The sequence below is a fragment of the Rhinopithecus bieti genome, unplaced genomic scaffold (assembly GCF_001698545.2).
Source record: "Rhinopithecus bieti isolate Rb0 unplaced genomic scaffold, ASM169854v2 scaffold_2454, whole genome shotgun sequence".
NCBI lineage: Eukaryota > Metazoa > Chordata > Mammalia > Primates > Cercopithecidae > Rhinopithecus > Rhinopithecus bieti.
Window position 1 is genome coordinate 1,220,371 of NW_016803843.1, and position 22,203 is coordinate 1,242,573.

The 22,203-nt window shown below is 36.2% G+C and overlaps 1 protein-coding gene across 1 annotated transcript in view; it reads left to right on the top strand.

Annotated features, from left to right (window-relative positions):
• PROS1 (protein S) overlaps positions 1-22,203 on the top strand; it is a 101,929-nt gene that overhangs the window by 70,701 nt on the left and 9,025 nt on the right. Inside the window, exons 7-12 of the mRNA XM_017855198.1 lie at positions 3,236-3,361; positions 5,675-5,796; positions 7,538-7,653; positions 11,113-11,302; positions 18,003-18,170; positions 19,781-19,949. Coding sequence (XP_017710687.1) covers positions 3,236-3,361; positions 5,675-5,796; positions 7,538-7,653; positions 11,113-11,302; positions 18,003-18,170; positions 19,781-19,949 — 891 coding nt within the window. The remainder of the gene's footprint in view (positions 1-3,235; positions 3,362-5,674; positions 5,797-7,537; positions 7,654-11,112; positions 11,303-18,002; positions 18,171-19,780; positions 19,950-22,203) is intronic.

A 22,203-nucleotide genomic window follows, 5' to 3' on the forward strand; every position in this document is an offset into this window, starting at 1 on the left:
AAAAAAAAAAAAAAAAAAGGAAGTTAAAATGTGAATTTCTTGTTCAACTCTTTATTTTATATATGTTTTGGTAAAGCCCTACATTGGATTCGTATTCAAATCATCTATCTCTTACTGAATAGCAGTGTTTAATATGATAAACTTTACTATAGTATTATTTAAACTGCAGTTAAATGACTCTAAAGTGAACACATTAAAAACAAATTCTTCTAAACAGCTACCCAATGTGTGACCATGTATCTTTCTTATCTGCCTATTTGAAGGTCTCTTTGAGTTTGGATTTTGAGACTATTTAGAATAAGACTGTCATTAGAACATGAGTTACAGAAAAACCATCACAATGCTGGATACCATATGCATTTTATAAACAAATAGTACCCATTGACACTTCTACACTTAAATACTTTAATAGTCTCTTTCTAAAGAATTTTTGTTTTTATTTATTTATTTTTTAAGATAGGGTTTTGCCTGTCACCTAGGCTGGAGTGCAGTGGAATGATCTCAACTCAGTACAGCCTCCATCTCCTGGGAGGTCCTCCCACCTCACTCTCCTAAGCAGCTGGGACTACAAACATGCACCACCATGCTGGCTAATGTTTGTAGCTTTTGTACAGATACAGATGGAGTTTTGCCACATTGTCCAGGCTGATCTCAAATTCTTGGGCTGAAGCGATCCATCCACTTCAGCCTCACAAGGTCATGGGATTACAGGCATGAGCCACCACACCTGGCCAAATTTGTGACTTTTTAAAAACTCAGAAGTATTTTAAATTCTTATCCACTCAGTTAATACACACATATATGTGTAAATGATTACAAAAGTGCTCTTATTAATAGGAATGTTCCTGATGACCACATCTGTTCTTATATTTATTTGCATTATTGTTTACCCATGATATGTAAGTAATAGAGTAGAAAACAGATAGAAGAATATATGAAAAACTATTACAGCCAGGCGTAGTGGCTCACGCCTGTAATCCCAGCACTTTGGGAGGCTGAGGTGGTCAGATCACGAGGTCAGGAGATCGAGATCATCATGGCTAACACAGTGAAACCCCATCTCTACTAAAAATAGAAAAAATTAGCCGGGCGTGGTGGCGGGCACCTGTAGTCCCAGCTACTCGGGAGGCTGAGGCAGGAGAATGGCGTGAACCCGGGAGGCGGAGCTTGCAGTGAGCCGAGATCGCGCCACTGCACTCCAGCCTGGGTGACAGAGTGAGACTCCTCCTCAAAAAAAAAAAAAGAAAGAAACAGCAACAACAACAAAAAAAACTATTACAATGGGACCTTTGCCACAATGTAGAAATGCTTGGGATCCAGTTGCCAGTAACTGTCTAAAGATGAAAGAATAAAACTCTTCTCTTCTTGTTCTTCTTCTTCTTCTTTTTTTTTTTTTTTTTTTTTTTTTTTTTTTTTTTTTTTTTTTGAGACAGAGTCTCGCCATGATGCCCAGGCTGGAATGCAGTGTGAGCTCGGCTCACTTCAACCTGTTTTGCGGGTTCAAGTGATTCTTCTGCCTCAGCCTCCCAAGTAGCTGGGACAGATGCACGCCACCACACCTGGCTAATTTTGTATTTTTCAGTAAAGATGAGGTTTTGCCATGTTGACCAGGCTGCTCTTGAATGCCTGAGCTCAAGTGATCTGCCCGCCTTGGCCTTCCAAAGTGCTGGGATTAGAGACATGAGCGACTGTGCCCAGCTGAAAGAATAAAACTTTACAATCAGACATTAGATGTCAGCGCGGAGTCATAAAACCAATGTACGGTAACTTAAACTTGTATGATCGAAATAATTCCCTGCAATATACCTCAAACCAAATACACTTAGTGACATATTTTTACTGATTTTATTTTAGTTTATTACGTATTTATTTAGTGATAGGGTCTCCCGCTGTCACCCAGGGTGGAGTGGAGTGGTGCAATCATAGTTCAAGGCGCCCCAACTTCTGGATTCAAGTGATCCTCTCGCCTTATCCTCCTTAGTAACAAGAACACATGCCACCACTCCTGGCTAATTTTTTTCTCTTTTCCTTTTTTTTTTTAAATGTATAGAAGTGGGGTTCCACCATGTTGCTCACTCAGGCTGGTCTTGAACACTTTGGCCTCCCAAAGTGCTAGGACTACAGCACTGCCACCATGGCCGGCCACTCCTGGCTACTTTAAGAAAAAAAACTTCATAGAGACAGTGTCCCACTGTTGCTCCGGCTTACTTTATTTCAAAACATAGTTTTAGCTCTTTTTAAAAAATTGGATATTTTACTTTGAATTAGTTAAAGATTCACATGAAGTTGTAAGAAGTAATACAGAGAGATGCTATATACCTACCCTTTACCCCGTTTTCCCTTAATGGTAATATTTTACAAAATGATAGTACAATTTCACACTCAGGATGTTGACAATGATACAGTCAAAATATAGAAAAAATCCTACAAGGAAACTGGTTTTATTATTTTTGTGCAAGTTATTTTAAATAATATCCTAAATTTTGACTATTAATCTGGAAAAAAGGCTGTCAACTTTTGGAATAGAAAACATATTTTCTGTTCTGAATTTGTCTTTCTCCAGAGAGTACACAGAAGAGTTCACTAATAATTACATCTCTGTTGAACTATTTCTGTCACATGTTTTGTTTTCTTCACAGGTGCTCATCTAGTAACTAGTTACTATCAATGTGTTGTCTCCTTCATTTCGCACTATAATATATGCATCTGAAATTTCTGAAATATTCGTTTAGCACTAAATTCATATTGGATTAACTGCAGATTTATAAGTACTTAGAGACCTTAATCTTAATATAAATTTGAATCACTATCGTCTACTTTAGACAATAGTAGTGTACAAATTACATGTTTGTTCATTTCCAAAGAAACAAGATAGAATAGATGAGCCATCCCATGTACAAAAAATAATTGTGATAATATGGAGTGAATCTGTTTTCAAGACCTCTGTTTCTTTTCATACCACAACCTGGCAGATAAGAACATTTTTAAAGCTTCTCCTTCTTAACATAACTAGAAAGGAACATGGCAAACATGAATCAAATTCCCTATGCATTTGTAGAAAGAAATCATATTTAGTGAACTAACACATGATAGATTTAATGTTTTTTTGTCCAAAGGCCAATCTGTTATCTCATTACGTATATTAAACTAGTCCAGGAAGCACAAATCAAGGGTTCTTTGCTAGTGTCTGCTGGTATGGGAAAAATGTTTTTAAATATGGTTATTTTATTTATAGATGTGGATGAATGCTCTTTGAAGCCAAACATTTGTGGCACAGCTGTGTGCAAGAACATTCCAGGAGATTTTGAATGTGAATGCCCTGAAGGCTACAGATATAATCTCAAATCAAAGTCTTGTGAAGGTAGAATGATGGTAGTATCATTACTGATTGTGGAGAGGGTGTGTGTGAAGCCTGAACTGATATTTGAAAGCATTGGTTTTGTTTGACATCAACAGTAATATTTTCTTATCCCTAATATAGCTTGTTCAATTGGGTAATCATTGGCTTCCTTCCAGAGTAAAAGTATGTAAGACACATGGTCTTTAAGTTTAGTGTTATGCGTGCCGATTGGCCCTTTGCGCTACCTATGAATTGGAGACCTCCATGTGTGATAAAAACAAGATGAATATATTTTCATGTCATTTACATTATATTCAAAGATAAAGAGAATTTCAGTTTGGAAGGAAAAACAGTAGATAGAAAAGAAAGACATAAGCTTAAAGGTCATCTGAGTGAGACAATGAGCATGGTTAAAACTTTAGTTTTATTCCAAGATTTTCATTGATTTTCTGGGCATATATAAATAAGTCATTTATTCTAAAATAAAAAGTGACACAGTTCTATTATCTCATGATAAAGAAATGATAACAATACACTCAAAATTTAAGAAATATTGCTCAGTAATGTCAGAGCCTGTGGGTTTGGGGCAACCCCTTGAAGGTGCTGTTGCTTCGAGTAACTGCAGTGGCTCTGCCATGTGTGCCCCAGGAAGCTTCAACATATTGTAGTTGTTTGTTTGTAGGTCTGTTTATCATGATATACAGATTATCTCATACCTTCCTTTGGATTTTTTAAAATTTTAAAACAGATTTAATGCCATGGTTGGAACTAATCAATACTAATTTTTCTATTGTGGCTGTGTGTGTGTGTGTGTGTGTGTGTGTGTGTATATGTGTGTGTATACACATACATAAGAAAATATTATATATATATACATATACATATATATGTGTATATTCACACACATGTATAGTGTACCTTTTAAAAAATAGATTTGTGGGTACAAGTACAGTTTTAATGTACCCTTTTAACCATTTTTAAATGTACAATTCAGTGGCATTAATTACATTCTTGCCATTGTGCAGCCATCACTGCTATTTCCAAAAATTTTTCATCAGCCCAAACAGAAACTCTTAACCAGTAACTATTAAGCAGTGGGTTTTCTTTTATTAGTTACCTTGATGGAAGTAACCTCTACTTTTGTTTCTTGTCTCTATGAAGTTGCCTAAATCAATAATAATTTTACAATATATTTTTTACTACATATGCTGCTTTTGAGATTTTGATGTCCTATCTCCTTTTGCACTGACCAAAAATATTCCCCTGCCCACCACACACACATTTCTCCTTTCCCACCATTGCAGATAGAAATTACCATGGATAACTCTAGACATCTGCAGAATTATCATTAGCCGACTTCATCCCCTGTATTGTAGTTTTATTAATGAATGACATATTTTTATAAAAGATTTATATATGACTCTTATCTGATCTATAAATTTAATAATATGCAATTTTAATACTATTGAAGGATTATTAATTTTGGGAATCTATTTTAAATTATTTTATGAGAACATATTCAATAATAGCATTTATGAACTTGTGGAGTTTTAAAGGTCATAGGGCATATCCAGTGAAAATGTAAATGATCTTATATAGTTCTGAGATAGATGTTTGCTTCAACATAATATTATAAATTTCCAAGAATGATTTTCTCAAAATATGGAGTAGGGACAGGGACCATATAGATTTCATAATATGGGAGATTACATCATAGTGAGGTTTAAAAAAAAAAAAAAGAAAGATAACAAATAAAGATATTTCCCTAAATTCACTGCCACCATTAATTATTGCATTATGAGAGGCCCAATGTTCTTGATATTGTCATTTAATTCCTGACTGTATCAACCTTCAGTTAAAGCGGTCTTTTCTTCTCTTCCCTACCTTTCTTTTCCTTTACTTCTTCCCCATCTTCCTCTCCCTTCCTCTTCCCCTTCCCATTTCTTTTTTCTTTTTCTCAAAGCAATGAATTGTGAGGTAATCTCAATGGAATTCAAATAATCAGAAATGACAGTTAAGTTGAGATTCTCAATCTTTTTTTCTTCAAATTCAAAATGAGAAATTTGGTAGAATTGTTATACTTAATCACCGAAAGTTATAAATTAATTTTAGTTTCAAATATGTAAATAAATAAAAATTACACTTGTAACTCGTTTAAATTTCCACATTAAGTATTATATTTAAATGTAGCTTGATGTCATAGTATTTCTTTCCCTAAGATTGGATTATCGTTGATTATCTCATACTACAATCATAATATTCCTGTGCCTATGAGATTGAACATTTAGGAGATACTAAAGTTTGTGTGTGTGTGTGCGTATGTTTTTACCTCAGATGTAGATGAATGCTCTGAGAACATGTGTGCTCAGCTTTGTGTCAATTATCCTGGAGGTTACACTTGCTACTGTGATGGGAAGAAAGGATTCAAACTTGCCCAAGATCAGAAGAGTTGTGAGGTAAACATTTTACACTGCTTAACTGCTCCCCTGTTTCCTAAAATGAGAGATCCGCATACTTATTTTCACATAACTGAGTTAAGTCAGGAAAACACAGATGTTCTACAACAATTGCTGTAGCTTTAAGCAGGTTATGACTCATGATTATTTACTAATTATGGCCGTGTAAGTCATAAACATTGGGGATAATTAGTGGCTGAGTTTAAAAAAAGAGGGTAGAGTCACAGTTTAGAGAGTACTTATCTGTAGCCTGTACATTTATAAAATACAACGTGTGTGTTTACTTAAGAAATCAAGAAAAGCTGAGTTTAATGGCCCTCATTGTGAAAAAAAAATCTCCCATAGAAACTTAAGTGAAAATATTTTCCCCTGTCTACTTTTCTGGATTCCACTCTGACTAGTTTGATCATGTCTTAGGCATGTTAGTGTTTGTAAAGTGCTCATGAAGTTTCAGAGGGTACAAGTGCAGTTTTAACGTACACTTTCAACAATTTCTAGGATTTAGTGGGGTTTAAGTATATCATAATTCAGAGAGGTTGATTTCTTAATCTGTGTCTCTCAGACTTGCTTTTAGTTACTTAGATTTAATGCATAACTGACCCAGGAATGGAATATTGGGGGTAGGTGCTCGTTTTTACTTCATTGAAATAAATGTCACCATCTGAGCTCTTTTTTTTCCCGCATGTTTTTTTTTTGACAAGTGGAGGCAAAATTATATATAATTATGAGGCAGACCATAAAAAATGCCTAAATAATGATTTAAGTGTACATACATACCTCTATATCTGTTGCCAAGACAAAGCTGTATATGTCCGGAAAAATGTCACATTCAGTAGTATGCAACCTACCTGGAAATAAGCTAGTTGGCATGTGTAGTAATTTTGGTATGGTACTACTTAATTGAAATGCCACGCTGTGTGAACATCTATTCTGTAATTTAGTCCTTTGTTATTTCTGTATTTGGTGTACTTACATATCACCGTCTGCCTTGAAATAGATTTCTTAAAGTTTTAAGGGGAAACAAAATGTTATTTCTGGGCCTATATTTAATACAGTGCTATGTACGTAATTCTCCTCAAAATATCCTCATATGTGCTCAATCATTTATACATTAAAAGCTTTTCATTTTAATGTTTGTTTTCACTCTTAGAAGAAAATACTTGATACCATATGTGATGACTTTAAATAATCTTCTTGTAAATTCCTTGGAGACTATGAGATCTTAATTTATATTTATTTCCTTCATGTTTTCCAGTATTCCCTTTACTATCTAGATAGCACATTCTTGCTCAGAAAACTTTGGCTTAATAAATGAATGAGTGAATGAATGAGGTGTTATTTATTGATACACTAATTCTTACACCTATTTCTGACTTCAAATAAAAATAATTTTCAGATATAATTCATGGAAGATATTATACCTGACAGTTAAAGAAATATATATTGGTTTTGGAAGAGTTTGTGTTTAGGACTAAAATTTGCAAAAGAAGAGTATTAAAGACAAAGATCTAAAACCATGCACATTGAACGAGACTTTAAAACCCACATATTCTTTACAGATAGACTGTACAAGGAAATGGAAGATATTTCTTTATTATTACCCAAAATATTCTTAATTATTTTAGTGTGTTACAGATGATACATTAGTAACCAAACAAAAATGCATGGCCTCACACAAACATTCAGCACTAACCTATGCATTTTGATTTTCTTGTTGTTTATTTGGTTTCTTTTATTCCAGGCCGTTTCAGTGTGCCTTCCCTTGAACCTTGACACAAAGTATGAATTACTTTACTTGGCGGAACAGTTTGCAGGGGTTGTTTTATATTTAAAATTTCGTTTGCCAGAAATCAGCAGGTGAGGAACCACTAGCAATGATAATTTCTAGAGGTTAAGCAGATGAGGGCAGGAGAAAACTGGCTGAAAAGGTTTGAAATGTGTGAAATTGTATTACCTATCAGATAATGTAGTCATATTACCAATCAGATGATTTGGGGAGCCCTAAAGTTAATTTATTCCTTCACACATATAATTTTCATGCTAAAACCTTTTTGAGTCATTCTAGGCTGACTTTCCCCAATTAACATTTTACCTTACTCCATGTTCTTCCTTTTGTAGAAAGTGCATATTTACTAAGAAGCTGGGAACATAGATTTAATGTACTTGTGAAGTTTCCATTACTCTTTACACATGTTATGAAAACTAAGTAATAAAAAATACTCAGTATTGCTTTTAGAATATCATTATGTTCAAAATTATTAAGGAAAAAATTTAAACTTGCTTAAGTGGCATTATAAAGATATACATTACATAATTTTAGTTGGCTATCTAAATACGTTATCCATTATTATTGTAGTTAGATTGAGCTCAGAAGTGAAATAATTGATTGTGTTTTTTAGTCTTGATTCCACTATATTTTTATAGCAATGTTTACATCCAATTTTATTTTATTTTATTTTTGTTTATTTATTTATTTTTGAGACAGAGTCTTGCTCTGTCACCCAGGCTGGAGTGCAGTGGCACAGTCTTGTCTCGCTGCAACCTTCGCCTCCCAGGTCAAGCAATTCTCCTGCCTCAGCCTCCTGAGTAGCTGGGATTACAGGCATGAGCCACCACACCCAGCTAATTTTTGTATTTTTAGTAAAGAGAGAGTTTCACCATGTTGCCCAGGCTGGTCTTCAACTCCTGACCTCAAGTGATCACTCCAGGTGACCTGCCATAATTGTACTTTAGTTATCAGATTTTCTCAGAAGCATACATTGCTGGAAGTAGAAGAAAGACATTGGAATTTTTTTGGAATAATGACAAGGAAAAATACTTGAGACAGAGTATATAGTTCAAATTTTAAAATATTTTAATTAAATAAGCATGCATGTTTAGAATTTGATGTCAGATGCATGAATGATTACTCATTAAATAACTAAATTCATACACATTATTAAAAACATTGAAAATTATTCTAAGATCAATAACTTATGTAAACACTTAAGCAACTGTGCTCCTTCCATGCTTTATTTCTCCCAATAAGTGGGTTTTTTTTCCTTTAACATCACAGAGCAAGTAATATCTTCTAATGATAGAGATTGGAGAAAACCCTTTCCTGCTCTGAGAATAATAAGAATGAGAGAGAAAAATATTATTAGTTGTAGTAAATAACACTTTTAGGAATACAATTGATCCTCCATATCCTTGAGTTACTCATCTGTGGATTTAACCAACCTCAGGTCGATAATATTCAGAAAAAAAACCACGATAAATATTGACAATACAATACAAAGTAATACAAATAAAACCCAATACAGTATGACAACTATTTACATACCATTTACATTATATTGAGTATTATACATAATCTAGAGATGACTTAAAGTATGTGGGAGGATGTGCATAGATTATATGCAAATACTATGCCATTTTATATAAGGGACTTGAGCATTTGTGGATATTGATACCATCCCGGGGTCCTGGAGCCAATCTCCCATGTATACCTAGGGATGACTGTGTTCATTTCTCACTGACGATTCACAGTAGTTTATTCTCTAACATTGGATTGGAATTGGCCAAATTATTTTTTCCAGAATTTATTATTTATTTATTTTAAACTTTTCATTGAAATATAAAGTATGTACAGAAATGTACACATTAGATTAAATGTACAGCTTGATGAATTTTTATAAACTGCTACCTGTGTGATCAACACAAAGAATAACTAGTGCTTTTATTTATTTTTGCAAATTTCTTTACATCAGTTTCTCATGATCAAATGCTTTCCCTACATAAATGTCAACAAATTCACTCTATTTTCCAGTTTACCACGCTTGTGAAAAGAATGAATTTTCCCCATTGTAATGAATCAATATGTTGATGATATATTCCAGAAACAAAATATGCAGAGCATGACTCTTTGAAATATGATTTTAGCCTGATTTTACAAAGAAAAGGAAGTTATCTCCATAATAGAATCAACTGCTGGAAGATCTTGAGCATACACAGATTTGGATTTTGGCAAGACAATATCGTTTCACATCCACAAAATGTTCAGATAGTTATGAAAGAGGATAGAAGTCCTTATTCCAAGCAAAACTGTTCTTTTTATATAATCTGAGTTCAGTAAGTTCCTACTACATTTTTATCCATCCAGCATACTTTACTCCACATTTTACCTCTTTTTAGCATTTCTTTAGAATTCTAAAGATGAAACATTTATTTTGTCATCTTTTCTTTGTTCCATTTGAGGGAGATTTGTGCCCCATTGCAAATGGTGCCTCTATTACTATTACTGTTATATTGCGGTAAGAGTATGGGATTCCGTCCTGCTTAATTTAGCAATTATCTGAAGTCCAGACTCTTTAACTTAAATTGCCTGTAGTTTAACTTAGGTGACTAATAGTTACACATCTATTGTTCCTTTTCCCTGTTCGTCTTTTGTCAATCATTTGGATTTGCTAGTCCCTTGGAAACTTCAATGCTGATTCTCATTGAAGTGTTTTAAGGATACTGAATCAACACATGTTATTTTAAGTCCTGCATCCTAAGACTTTTCCCCCCTGTAATAACTACATATATGTCTAGAGTCTTAATAGCAGCAGATGTTGCCAGCACTCAGATACCCCCAAACACATGGGTAGACTGTATCTTTTAAGTTTTCCTTCTGTGTATTCTACTAGAGTGACTTATGCAATTAGAGTTTTAGGAAAGCTAATAGATATATTTTAAGTTTTTAAATTTTACCTTTCTTACAACACACGAAGGCTTAATGATGTCTGTAGTCATCCATATGCCATCTTGTAGATCTCCATGAGTGATTCCTGACAGGTGAAATTATAGGGAAAATATGCCTTTTGATGAATAAACCAACGATGAAATTGTAACACATTTTATGATCACTTATGGATACAGCAAAACAAAACAAAACAAACAACCACTTCTTAATGTTAGATTATATAGTGTATAAAAGGCTCCAGGAGAGATATAGTATGCCTGATACTTATACATGTGTATTAATTCCAGCATTTGGAAGGTGCTTTCAAAATATATGCCAAACAAAGATGACAAATTACCAAAGGATCTGTTCTCTGGGGAAAAGATTCCAAGAATAAGCAAGAAAAAATAATAACTTAATTTTAAACATACATGGAGCCAGAGATAATACATGAGCCATCTAATTCTGCCCTTCTCTTTTATTAATTCCAGAAAATGAAATAAATAGTTGACTCTTTGTCCGTGTTACTGTTTGTCAGTATAAGAAATAAAGAATAATGCATTGAGCTTTCTGTATTTCTCACTCTTAAGGATCTCTCTTTGTCCGTTTTTTAGATTTTCAGCAGAATTTGATTTCCGGACATATGATTCACAAGGCGTGATACTGTATGCAGAATCTATCGATCACTCAGCATGGCTCCTGATTGCACTTCGTGGTGGAAAGATTGAAGTTCAGCTTAAGAATGAACATACATCCAAAATCACAACTGGAGGTGACATTATTAATAACGGTCTATGGAATATGGTATGTTTGCAGATTTCATCAATATCTTCCCACTTTGATGCAGTTTGTATAAAATCATAATTTATTTTTATAGTGATACCAAATCAAAATGGGTTTGGAGTTATCTGATGCTATAGGAGGCATATTCTACATACTGTAAATCCCTGGAACACCCTGAGTAATAATATTCTCACTTAATATATTAGAAGCATTGTTTTTAGTTATTTGCTTGAACTACTCTGTCTTTAACTTTTTACCTTTTTTAGTGGCTGATTGATGAACAATGGTGTTAGGGATTATTAGGCGGTCTAACAGTTTTGTTTTGTTTTGTTTTGTTTTTTTGACATGGAGTTTTGCTCTTGTTGCCCAGGCTGGAGTGCAATGGCGCAATCTCGGCTCACTGCAACCCTCCGCCTCCCGGGTTCAAGTGATTCTCCTGCTTCGGCCTCCTGAGTAGCTGGGATTACAGGCATGCACCACCACGCCTGGCTAATTTTGTGTTTTTAGTAGAAATGGGGTTTCTCCATGTTGGGCCAGCTGGTCTCAAACTCCCGACCTCAGGTGATCCGCCCGCCTTGGCCTCCCAAAGTCCTGGGTGAGCCACTGTGCCCAGCCTTTTTTTGTTTTGTTTTGTTTTTTTGAGAGAGAGTCTTACTCTGTCACCCAGGCTGGAGTGCAGTGGCACGGTCTTGGCTCACTGCAACCTCCACCTCCTGGGTTCAAGCGATTCTTGTGCCTCAGCCTCCTGAGTAGCTGGGATTACAGGTGTGCAATAGCACACCTGGCTAATTTTTGTAATTTTAGTAGAGACAGGGTTTCACCATGTTGGCCAGACTGGTCTCAAACTCCTGGCCTCAAGCTGTCCGCCCACTTCGGCCTCCCAAAATGCTGGGATTACAAGAGTGAGCAACCACACTCGACCAGCATAACAATTTGTGCAAAGACAACATTGATCAAGGAAAACTCTCCTCAACCGTCAATAATATGTTTTAAATTAAGGAGAAATAAACAGTGACAAATTCAAAAAGGTAATTCAAATTCAAATACAAGCAGATAGATAAGTAATCCTTTTAAAAAAAAATAGACACAGGGCCTTGCTATGTTGCCCAGGCTGGTCTTGAACTCAAGGAATCCTCCTCCCACTTTGGCTTCCCAAAATGCTAGGATTACAGGCATGAGCCATTGTACCAGACCTAGTAATCAGTTTTTGTGCAAACAATATACAGTAGCAGGTACCAGTGTGCTTAGAAATTAGCATTTTAGGCTGGGTGCAGTGGCTCACACCTGTAATCCCAGCACTTTGGGAAGTCAAGGTGGGTGGATCACCTGAGGTCAGGAGTTCGAGAGCAGCCTGACCAACATGGCGAAGCCTCATCTCTACTAAAAATACAAAAATTAGTCAGGCATGGTGGCGCACGCCTGCAGTCCCAACAGGAGAATCGCTTAAACCGAGGAAGCAGAGGTTTCAGTGAGATCACGCAGCTGCACTCCAGCCTGAGTGACAAAGGAAGACTCTGTGTCAAAAAAGAAAGGAAAAGAAAGGAGAGGAGAAGAGAGGAGAGGAGAGGAGAGGAGAGGAAAGGAAGAGATTAGCATTTTAATTTACTCCTACATATAGCCTTTATTCTAATGATCAAGAATAGCACTTTAATCAACTGGGTTAAAGTGGGACTTTTCTGAAGGGATCACTGCTAGTTAATAGTGGGGAGAAGTCTTTTCTGAAGTATAGAGTCATTGCTGCCATCAGCAGAGGATAGCTGAGAGAAGATTGGCTTCGCCTTAGAATGTGGTGCCCAAAGAGACATCTTTTATGCCTAGAGGAGCCGGCAAGAAGTTTGTGCTGATCTCAATTTATTTATTTATGTTATTTATTTATTTATCATCACTATTATTATTATTTTGAGACGGAGTCTTGCTCTGTCACCCAGGCTGGAGTGCAGTGGCATGATCTTGGCTCACTGCAACTTCCACCTCCTGGGTTCAAGCAATTCTCCTGTCTCAGCCTCTTGAGTAGCTGGGACTATCAGTACCTGACACCATGCCTGGGTAGTTTTTGTATTTTTAGTAGAGATGGGTTTCACCATTTTGGCCAGGCTAGTCCAGAACTTCTGACCTCAGGTGATCAGCTCTCCTCAGCCTCCCAAAGTGCAGGGATTACAGGTGTGAGCTACTGCACCCAAACAAGAAGTTTGTATTGAGAAGCCATGTGAGGTCATCACTAAATTATTTTGGTCTTTCAATTATGCAGACATGCACTCATTTATTCAATAAGCTTTTAGTGAGTGCTTTTGATGCTAAGTTCCTGAGTTCAAGGCATTAGAACTACAGCATATTGGGGAACCTGCCCCAATATTTCAACATAGGTTCTTTCTATTTTCCATAAGTGTCAGCCAGCTGAGAAATAAAGAGAAAGAATACAAAGAGAGGAATTTTACAGCTGGGCCTCCAGGGGTGACATCACATATTCGGTAGGATCATGATGCCCACTGGAGTCACAAAACCAGCAAGTTTTATTAAGGATTTCAAAAGGGGAGGGGGTGTAATAACAGGGAGTAGGTCACAAAGATCACATGCTTCAAAGGGCAAAAAGGAGAATAAAGATTACATGCTTCTGAGGAAACAGGACAAGAGCAAAATCAGAAACTCCTGATAGGGGTCCAATAAAGATCGCAAGGCAAAGGGCAAAAGCAGAATTACTGATAAGGGTCTATGTTCAGCAGTGCACGTATTATCTTGATAAACATCTTAAACAACAAAAAACAGGATTCAAGGGCAGAGAACCGGTCTGACCTCAAATTTACCAGGGTGGGGTTTTTTTCCTCACCCTAATAAGCCTGAGGGTACTGCAGGAGACCAGGGTATATTTCAGTCCTTATTTCAATTGCATAAGACAGACACTCCCAGAGTGGCCATTTATAGACCTCCCCCCAGGAATACATTCCTTTCCCAGGGTATTAATTATTAATATTCCTTGCTATGAAGAGAATTCAGCGATATCTTCCCTACTTACATGTCCATTTATAGGCTCTCTGCAGGAAGAAAATATGGCTCTATTTTGCCCGACCCCACAGGCAGTCAGACCTTATGGTTGTCTTCCCTTGTTCCCTAAAATCACTGTTATTCTGTTCTTTTCAAAGTGCACTGATTTCATATTGTTCAAACACACATTTTACAATCAACTTGTACAGTTAACACAATTGTGGTCCTGAGGTGACATACATCCTCAGCTTATGAAGATAACAGGATTAAGAGATTAAAGTAAGACAGGTGTAAGAAATTATAAGAGTATTATTTGAGAACTGATAAATGTCCATGAAATCTTCACAATTTATGTTCCTCTGCCATGGCTCCAGTCAGTCCCTCTGTTCGGGGTCCCTGACTTCCTGNGACCAGGGTATATTTCAGTCCTTATTTCAATTGCATAAGACAGACACTCCCAGAGTGGCCATTTATAGACCTCCCCCCAGGAATACATTCCTTTCCCAGGGTATTAATTATTAATATTCCTTGCTATGAAGAGAATTCAGCGATATCTTCCCTACTTACATGTCCATTTATAGGCTCTCTGCAGGAAGAAAATATGGCTCTATTTTGCCCGACCCCACAGGCAGTCAGACCTTATGGTTGTCTTCCCTTGTTCCCTAAAATCACTGTTATTCTGTTCTTTTCAAAGTGCACTGATTTCATATTGTTCAAACACACATTTTACAATCAACTTGTACAGTTAACACAATTGTGGTCCTGAGGTGACATACATCCTCAGCTTATGAAGATAACAGGATTAAGAGATTAAAGTAAGACAGGTGTAAGAAATTATAAGAGTATTATTTGAGAACTGATAAATGTCCATGAAATCTTCACAATTTATGTTCCTCTGCCATGGCTCCAGTCAGTCCCTCTGTTCGGGGTCCCTGACTTCCTGCAACAATAGCAAGAGATTTTCCTCGCTCTAGAGCTTAGTCATAGATAAGTAGCTGATGCTTCTTTGGGAAATAATATAATGTAACAGGAAATACATTACAGTAGAGGTATGAACAAAGCACACTTGGGCAAATGTGGTGAATTTATAAATGATTATAAATTCTTATCTTTGATTATGAGTCTAATATTAATCTTATCTTTGATTATGAGTCTAATATTAGGAATTTTAATTGTAAATGTATCATAATTCATTCAGCAAAATATTTATTGGCACTGCTATGTGCTAATCCTTATTCTAGGTGGTAAAGGTACAACAGCAAATAAAAAAAAGTCAGTGCTCTTACGCAGCTTGCATTCTAGTGGTGAGATGCAAACAACAAATGCATGAAAAAATAAATATGCCAGATAGTTATTCCTGTTATAAGGAAAAAGAAAAGCCAGGCAAGGACATAGAGAGTGATGGGTGTTAGTATACATATAGAATCAGGAAAGGCATCTCTGATTAGATTAGATCTGAGCCGAGATTGAGAGCACATGTCGTGAGAAATACATGAGGGAATAGAAAATGATTCTGCACCATGTGAACAGCAAGTAGAGAATTTCTTGGAATAGGATGTGTTTGGTATTTGAGGAATAACACAAAGAGTAGTGTAGCAGCAGGGGAGAGTAGTTAGAAAATGAGATTAGAAACGTGGTCTAGAATAAGATCATTGAGGGCCTTGGGGGCAATGATGAGGATGTGGATTTTATGCTAAATGGAAAGACCCTGGATGGTTTTGAGAAAGGACATGGATCTAATTTGCATTTTAAAAGATAATCCCGATCAGAAGCGGATGACTTTGTGGAAACCAGAAGTGGAGAGTGAGAGTAGAACAGGATATGGAGTTAGGAGACTGTTGGAAGAATCCAGCAGAGAGAAGATGGAAGCTTTGACTGGTGTGCTGATGATAAGGGTGGTGAGAAGTGGTCAGATTCTGGATATATTTTTAAAGTTAAGCCTTCAATTCAAATTTTTGAATGCTCAGCATAAAGAGGGGTTTTAAGGGCCTGAAACTGTTTGTGTTGACCAGTGGTTCCAAATACTATCTCATCCAATGTCTGAATGCTCCTTTACTATTCTATAATGAAATGTATCAATAATATAAACTACCTTCACATATACCCAATCAAAACCAACATAATGCTCTCATTATTATATTAATATGGATAAATTAAAGGAAAGTAATTTATAAGAAAATAATATGTATTTTGATATATACATAGCTATAACTACAGCACTTGTTAAAGCTTGCTTCTATGCATAAAGTAAAAGCTACAAATGAAGACTAATGCTGGGGTGTTATATTAGCAACTCAAATACCATTAAGTGCATACGTGGTGTTGCCATTGGTATTATTAATTTTCCAAAGTGGTGAGAAGTTCCTGGTAAAGATATGAATGAAACAAATATCAATCTATCCTTAGTTTTCAAGATTATTATATTCTTGAAAAATGTAATGAATGCTAAAATAGTGCAGCAAGCATTTTGTGTATATGTATACACAAATTCAGATGATTGTAAGCATGAATAGTCTCTATATGAATACCTAGCAGGGATGTTCAAAAGATTTTAAGCATACTTGATAGTTTATTATTAGTTCTGCATTATTTATTATTATTAATTCTGCATGACTAGCCTATGTACATAATGCAGATTGTCTATCATCTTGCAGTTCCAGCATGGCCCCTACTCATTGTGACAAATAAAAGTGTTCCCCACCTCCAAATTTTCCAAATGCCCTGGAGTGGAGTCATGGTGTCTCACTTAAAATACTTGCATGGCTACAGGAAAAAGGTCTGGGGCCTGAGCCGTGGGGAGGGGAAGATCCAGCAAAGGAGACTGAGAAGTAGTGGTTAGAGTGTAGAGAGAGAAGCAAGCAGGGTCAGGTGTTGTAGGCTAAGTTAAGAAAGTCTGTAAAGGAGAGAATAGTTGTTCGAATGCTGCTAATTGGCTATATTAAAGAAGGAGTGTTGACCAACTTTAAGTTTGTGTTACTAAATGTATTCTATGTTGGAGGATAGTTTTTCCCTTCCTGTCATGTTGTTTTAATATGTTTATTGTCTGGCTTATATTATTAGTTAGTGAGTGAAGAGTTTGCACTTTGAGTGCTATAGTTTTACTTGAAGTGATTTCAGCAGTGGTTCTTCAAATTGCCTTTGTGGAAGGAACTTTTATTGTTGTTTACCCTTACTTGAAACCTTTTTTAAAAACCCAAACTACTCTCAAAATAGGAAAACTTCAATTTAATTTTATGTGTTTTTTTCTTATTGCCTCAATCACTTTTGAATTTTAGAGAAAAAATAATTTGTGTGCAACTAACAGAATACTGAACATATTGATTTTTCTGACTTTATATTAAGAACTTATTTACATTATTGATCCCATATGTATATTATCAGACAATTGCAAAATAAGACCACTTAAATTTTTCCTAAGATAGAATGGCTCACTTTACTGTTAATTTTCTAGCAGCCTGGGATTGAAAGATACATAATTGGATGTTTAAGCTTAACAGAATACTATTATTTTTTAACTTTAAAATATGATACGCTTTTAATTTTGATCAAGTGCTGCCACGTTAAATGTCTTTTATCACATTTATCATAATTTGACATTCCAAATGAGTTGTAACAAATTAATAATTACATTAAAATGATTACTTTACAAAAGTAGTTTTTGGGAATAATAACAATTTTTAGATCCCAGTATTTCAAATGATATGTAGTAATGCTTGGTTATTTGGTAATTTTTCTTTTGTAGGTGTCTGTAGAAGAATTAGAACATAGTATTAGCATTAAAATAGCTAAAGAAGCTGTGATGGATATAAATAAACCTGGACCCCTTTTTAAGCCTGAAAATGGATTGCTAGAAACCAAAGTATACTTTGCAGGATTCCCTCGGAAAGTGGAAAGTGAACTCATTAAACCGGTAATGATCCAAGCTGCTGTCATTCATCAGGGATGAATTCCTTTTGTCTGTAATAGATTTGAATATGTGTTTTTCTGAGAGTCAATAGAAGTTGTTTTGTTAAGCATACTAAGTGTGACAACTTGAAATGATCATGGAAAAATAACATTAGTATTAATGAAATAAGAAAATGATATAGTGGTTTTGTGCCCATTTAAATCCCCAGCATAAATCGTGAAGTGGATTTCTAAAATTCTCAAGTTAATGCTTGACAATGTTAACACTACGGTTCAGTGTTAACATCATGATAATCCATACTCAGTCGTTAAACATATAAATTAATATATTTAAGTCCAAAATTATGCTATTTTGTGAAAGCCAGTCAAAGGACTTTCTCAAGTCTATTTTTAGGACTTAAATGCAAGAGCTAAAGAATACCACATAAGGTGAAATTTATTGTTAAAAAAATACGTCTTTACTGAGGGTACAGCTATAGCCTGTCACAAATTGAAATTAGATGTAATAGATATTTTTCTAAATATAATATTTGTTTAATAGCTATAGAATAGGTTTCATGAAAGAGACTAACCACTAACTCTTGAAAGAGTTTTAAAAACTTCATTTGAAATCACAGACCTGCCCGATACACTTGCTGGTTTAATTTAAGTATTTACTATCTTATATCCATCTTTCCCTCCTGGCAATTAATAGTCACTTTAACTTTTAAAAGATTTCTGTTATATGATATTAAGCTTGAATTAATTAACCCATGTTGACATCAATATACCTGTTGTTTGAAACTGAGAAATTAAGACACTTTTAATGTAAAATAAATTATTCAAAAAGTATCAATCATTTATGAAATGGCTTTTACATGCCTTGAGCCTGGCAGGATGCTTGATGGAGGCTAAAGAATGCAAACACTTTTGTGTCTGAAGAAACTTAGAGTCTGATTGGCAAGATAAACCCATATTGTAAATGCCACTAAAGAAAAACAAGGCCGGGCGCGGTGGCTCACACCTGTAATCCCAGCACTTTGGGAGGTCGATGCGGGTGGATCACCTGAGATCAGGAGTTCAAGACCAACCTAGCCAATGTGGCAAAACTCCATCTCTACTCAAAGAGGAAAAATAAGCCGGGTGTGGTGGCGGGCATGTGTAATCGCAGCGACTCGGGAGCCTGAGGCAGGAGAATCGCTTGAACCAGGGAGGCAGAGGTTGCAGTGAGCCAAGATCCCACCACTGCACTCCAGCAAGACTCCGTCTCAATCAAACAAACAAACAAAGAAGACAAACAAGACAGCTTAGCGCCCAGGGCCACAGCTAGAAGCAAATATAGAACTTGAGAGCAGAAAAGTTACCACTGGATGATGTAGGAGAGGCAGGTAGGGCTTGAAGTGTTAAAAATCATTAAGATGCCACTGAGGTCTTGTGATGGTATAAGCTCACTTGTACTGAAAAAGACTGTCCATCTGAAGAATACTTTGAAAAGAAAAACTTAAATAAAATTCAAAATATTTTCAACTATTATAAAGAAAGGATTTTTTTTCTGTAAATGAAAACCTATACTCATAATCGAGCCACTTGTTTAAGTTTAAAATGCACTCCTTGACTTATATTTTAATTTGCTAGATTAACCCTCGTCTAGATGGATGTATACGAAGCTGGAATTTGATGAAGCAAGGAGCTTCTGGAATAAAGGAAATTATTCAAGAAAAACAAAATAAGCATTGTCTGGTTACTGTGGAGAAGGGCTCCTACTATCCTGGTTCTGGAATTGCTCAATTTCACATAGATTATAGTAAGTGATTTTCCATTTATCTCTATTTTTGTCATTAATGAGTAAATTTATTCATCAACAAACAGTAATAATTTCTTTGGTAAACACTATCAAGTATCTGCTGTGTGCCCACTCTAGTCTTATGCTTATTCATACTATTATATACCTTTTACAGAAATTTTTCAGTGTATTGGGAAAAATATAAAGGCATTTGAATGTGCTTGTGTTGTTATTTCAGGTTTATCGGTACAAAGCCTGATTCCTTTTGGGTAAATTCAATTGAGCTATTTTAAAGATCACTGATTTCTCACTTGTATGGAGTCTACCAATGAATGCATCAAAAAGATTCATCTTCATTTCTAGCATTTCTATTTGATGCTTTCTTAAAATTTCTACCTCCCTGTTGAAATTCCCTATCTGTTCACATGTGTCTAGTTTAGGTACTGAGATTTCAATGTAGTCATCATAATTATTTTAAATTCTCTGTCTCGTAGTTCCAACTGTGTCATATCTGGGTCTGGTCATTTTGTTTGTTTTGTCCCTTGACCAAGTGTTGTTTTCCTTGCATCTTTGTGTATCCTGTAATTTTTGGTTTAGAGTTGGGCATCTTGTGTATAATAGTAGAGACTAAGATAAAATATTTGTGTCTGGAAATGAGCACGTTTCTTTTGCTAGGCTCTTAGTAATGAGATTGAATCAATCTGGTGAAAAGTTGAGCTTCTTAAGTTTTGCTGGTGCCAGGATTACCCTTAATGCACCACAGGTTTCAGATTTTTAAATTTTGTTTTGTTGTATTTTGTTTTTGAGATGGAGTCTTACTCCGTTGCCCAGCCTGGAGTGCAGTGGCATGATCTTGGCTCACTGCAACCTCTGCCTCCTGGATTCAAGTGATTCGTCTGCCTCAGCCTCCCAAGTAGCTGGGACGACAGGTGCCCACTACCATGCCCGGCTAATTTTTGTATTTTTAGTAGAGATGAGGTTTCACCATATTGGCCAGGCTGGTCTCGAACTCCTGATCTTCATGATCCAGCCACCTCGGCCTCCCAAAGTGCTGGGATTACAGGTGTGAGCCACGGCGCCCAGCCACAGATTTTTAAAATACTACCTTCTGCTTATAATAAGGGAATGGTTTGCTAGCAAGTTTTTCTCTTTCTTTTCTTTCCTTCTTTTCCTCCTTCCTTTCTTTTCTTTTCTTTTTTTTCTTTTCTTTTCTTTCCCAAGTCTCACTCTGTTGCCCAGGCTGGAGTGCAGTGCCACAATCTCAGCTCACTGCAAGCTCCACCTAGCCGTTTCAAGTGATTCTCATGCCTCAGCCTCCTGAGTAGCTGGAATTACAAGGGTGTGCCACCATGCCCTGCTAATTTTTGTATTTTTGATGGGGTTTCGCCATGTTGGTCAGGCTGGTTTCAAACTCATGACATTAGGTGATCTGCCTGCCTCAGCTTACCCCGTGCTGGGATTATAGGCTTGAGCCCCCATGCCTGGCCTAGGGAGTTTTTCATCATAGCAGCTCAGTTTTATGTATTCCCTCCATAATATGCCTCAAGAAAATGTCTCTCCCACTTGTGTCTCTCAAGCGTCTTGCCCACCCCCAGCAGAGTGCTCTTGTTACTTGACATTTGCTAACATGGCAGAGAAGACGCGGAGGTTGGGGAAGCATTCTATGTTGTTCTGGTACAAATTCAGTCTTAGGCAGATGTTGTATCCCTGGGTCTCAGGAGTGTGGAATTCACTCTTTCTCTTCGCTGACTCTCATCAGTAGGGGAGATATCCAGTGATCAGGACTCAAGATGTTTTCCTGCTCCTTCTCCATGATAGATAGCTTTTTTGTTTGCTTTTCCTAATCTGTAGTTGCAATGAGTCCTCATATGTGTCCTAATGACAAGGTTTGCTGCCTTTCTCCTGGCTTGAAAACTTTGTTGTGTAGAGAAGACAGAGAAAGATCTATGTGGGGCTTTGTGGCTTCCCTGTAACTGGTACTGCTTTCAGGACCGTATTAAGAGAGAGGCTTTCTCGGGTCTCTTTCCTCGCATTCTGTTTTCTCTTGAGTGCACAGTAAGGTCTGTGGAGAAGAGCCTGTGAATGAGTATGAATTGTCTTTGTGTCTGCAGTTTCTAGGGCTTCTAAGCTCTTACATCAGCCCCCACATGGAGTTCAGCAATTAGTTTAAATCTTTACCTAAATTATTTTTAGCAAATTGCATGGCATCTCCTATCTGCCCTGGGTTAGAAAGTGTTCTCATTCTGGCTCTCCTTGGAAACACCTGTCTTTCTTT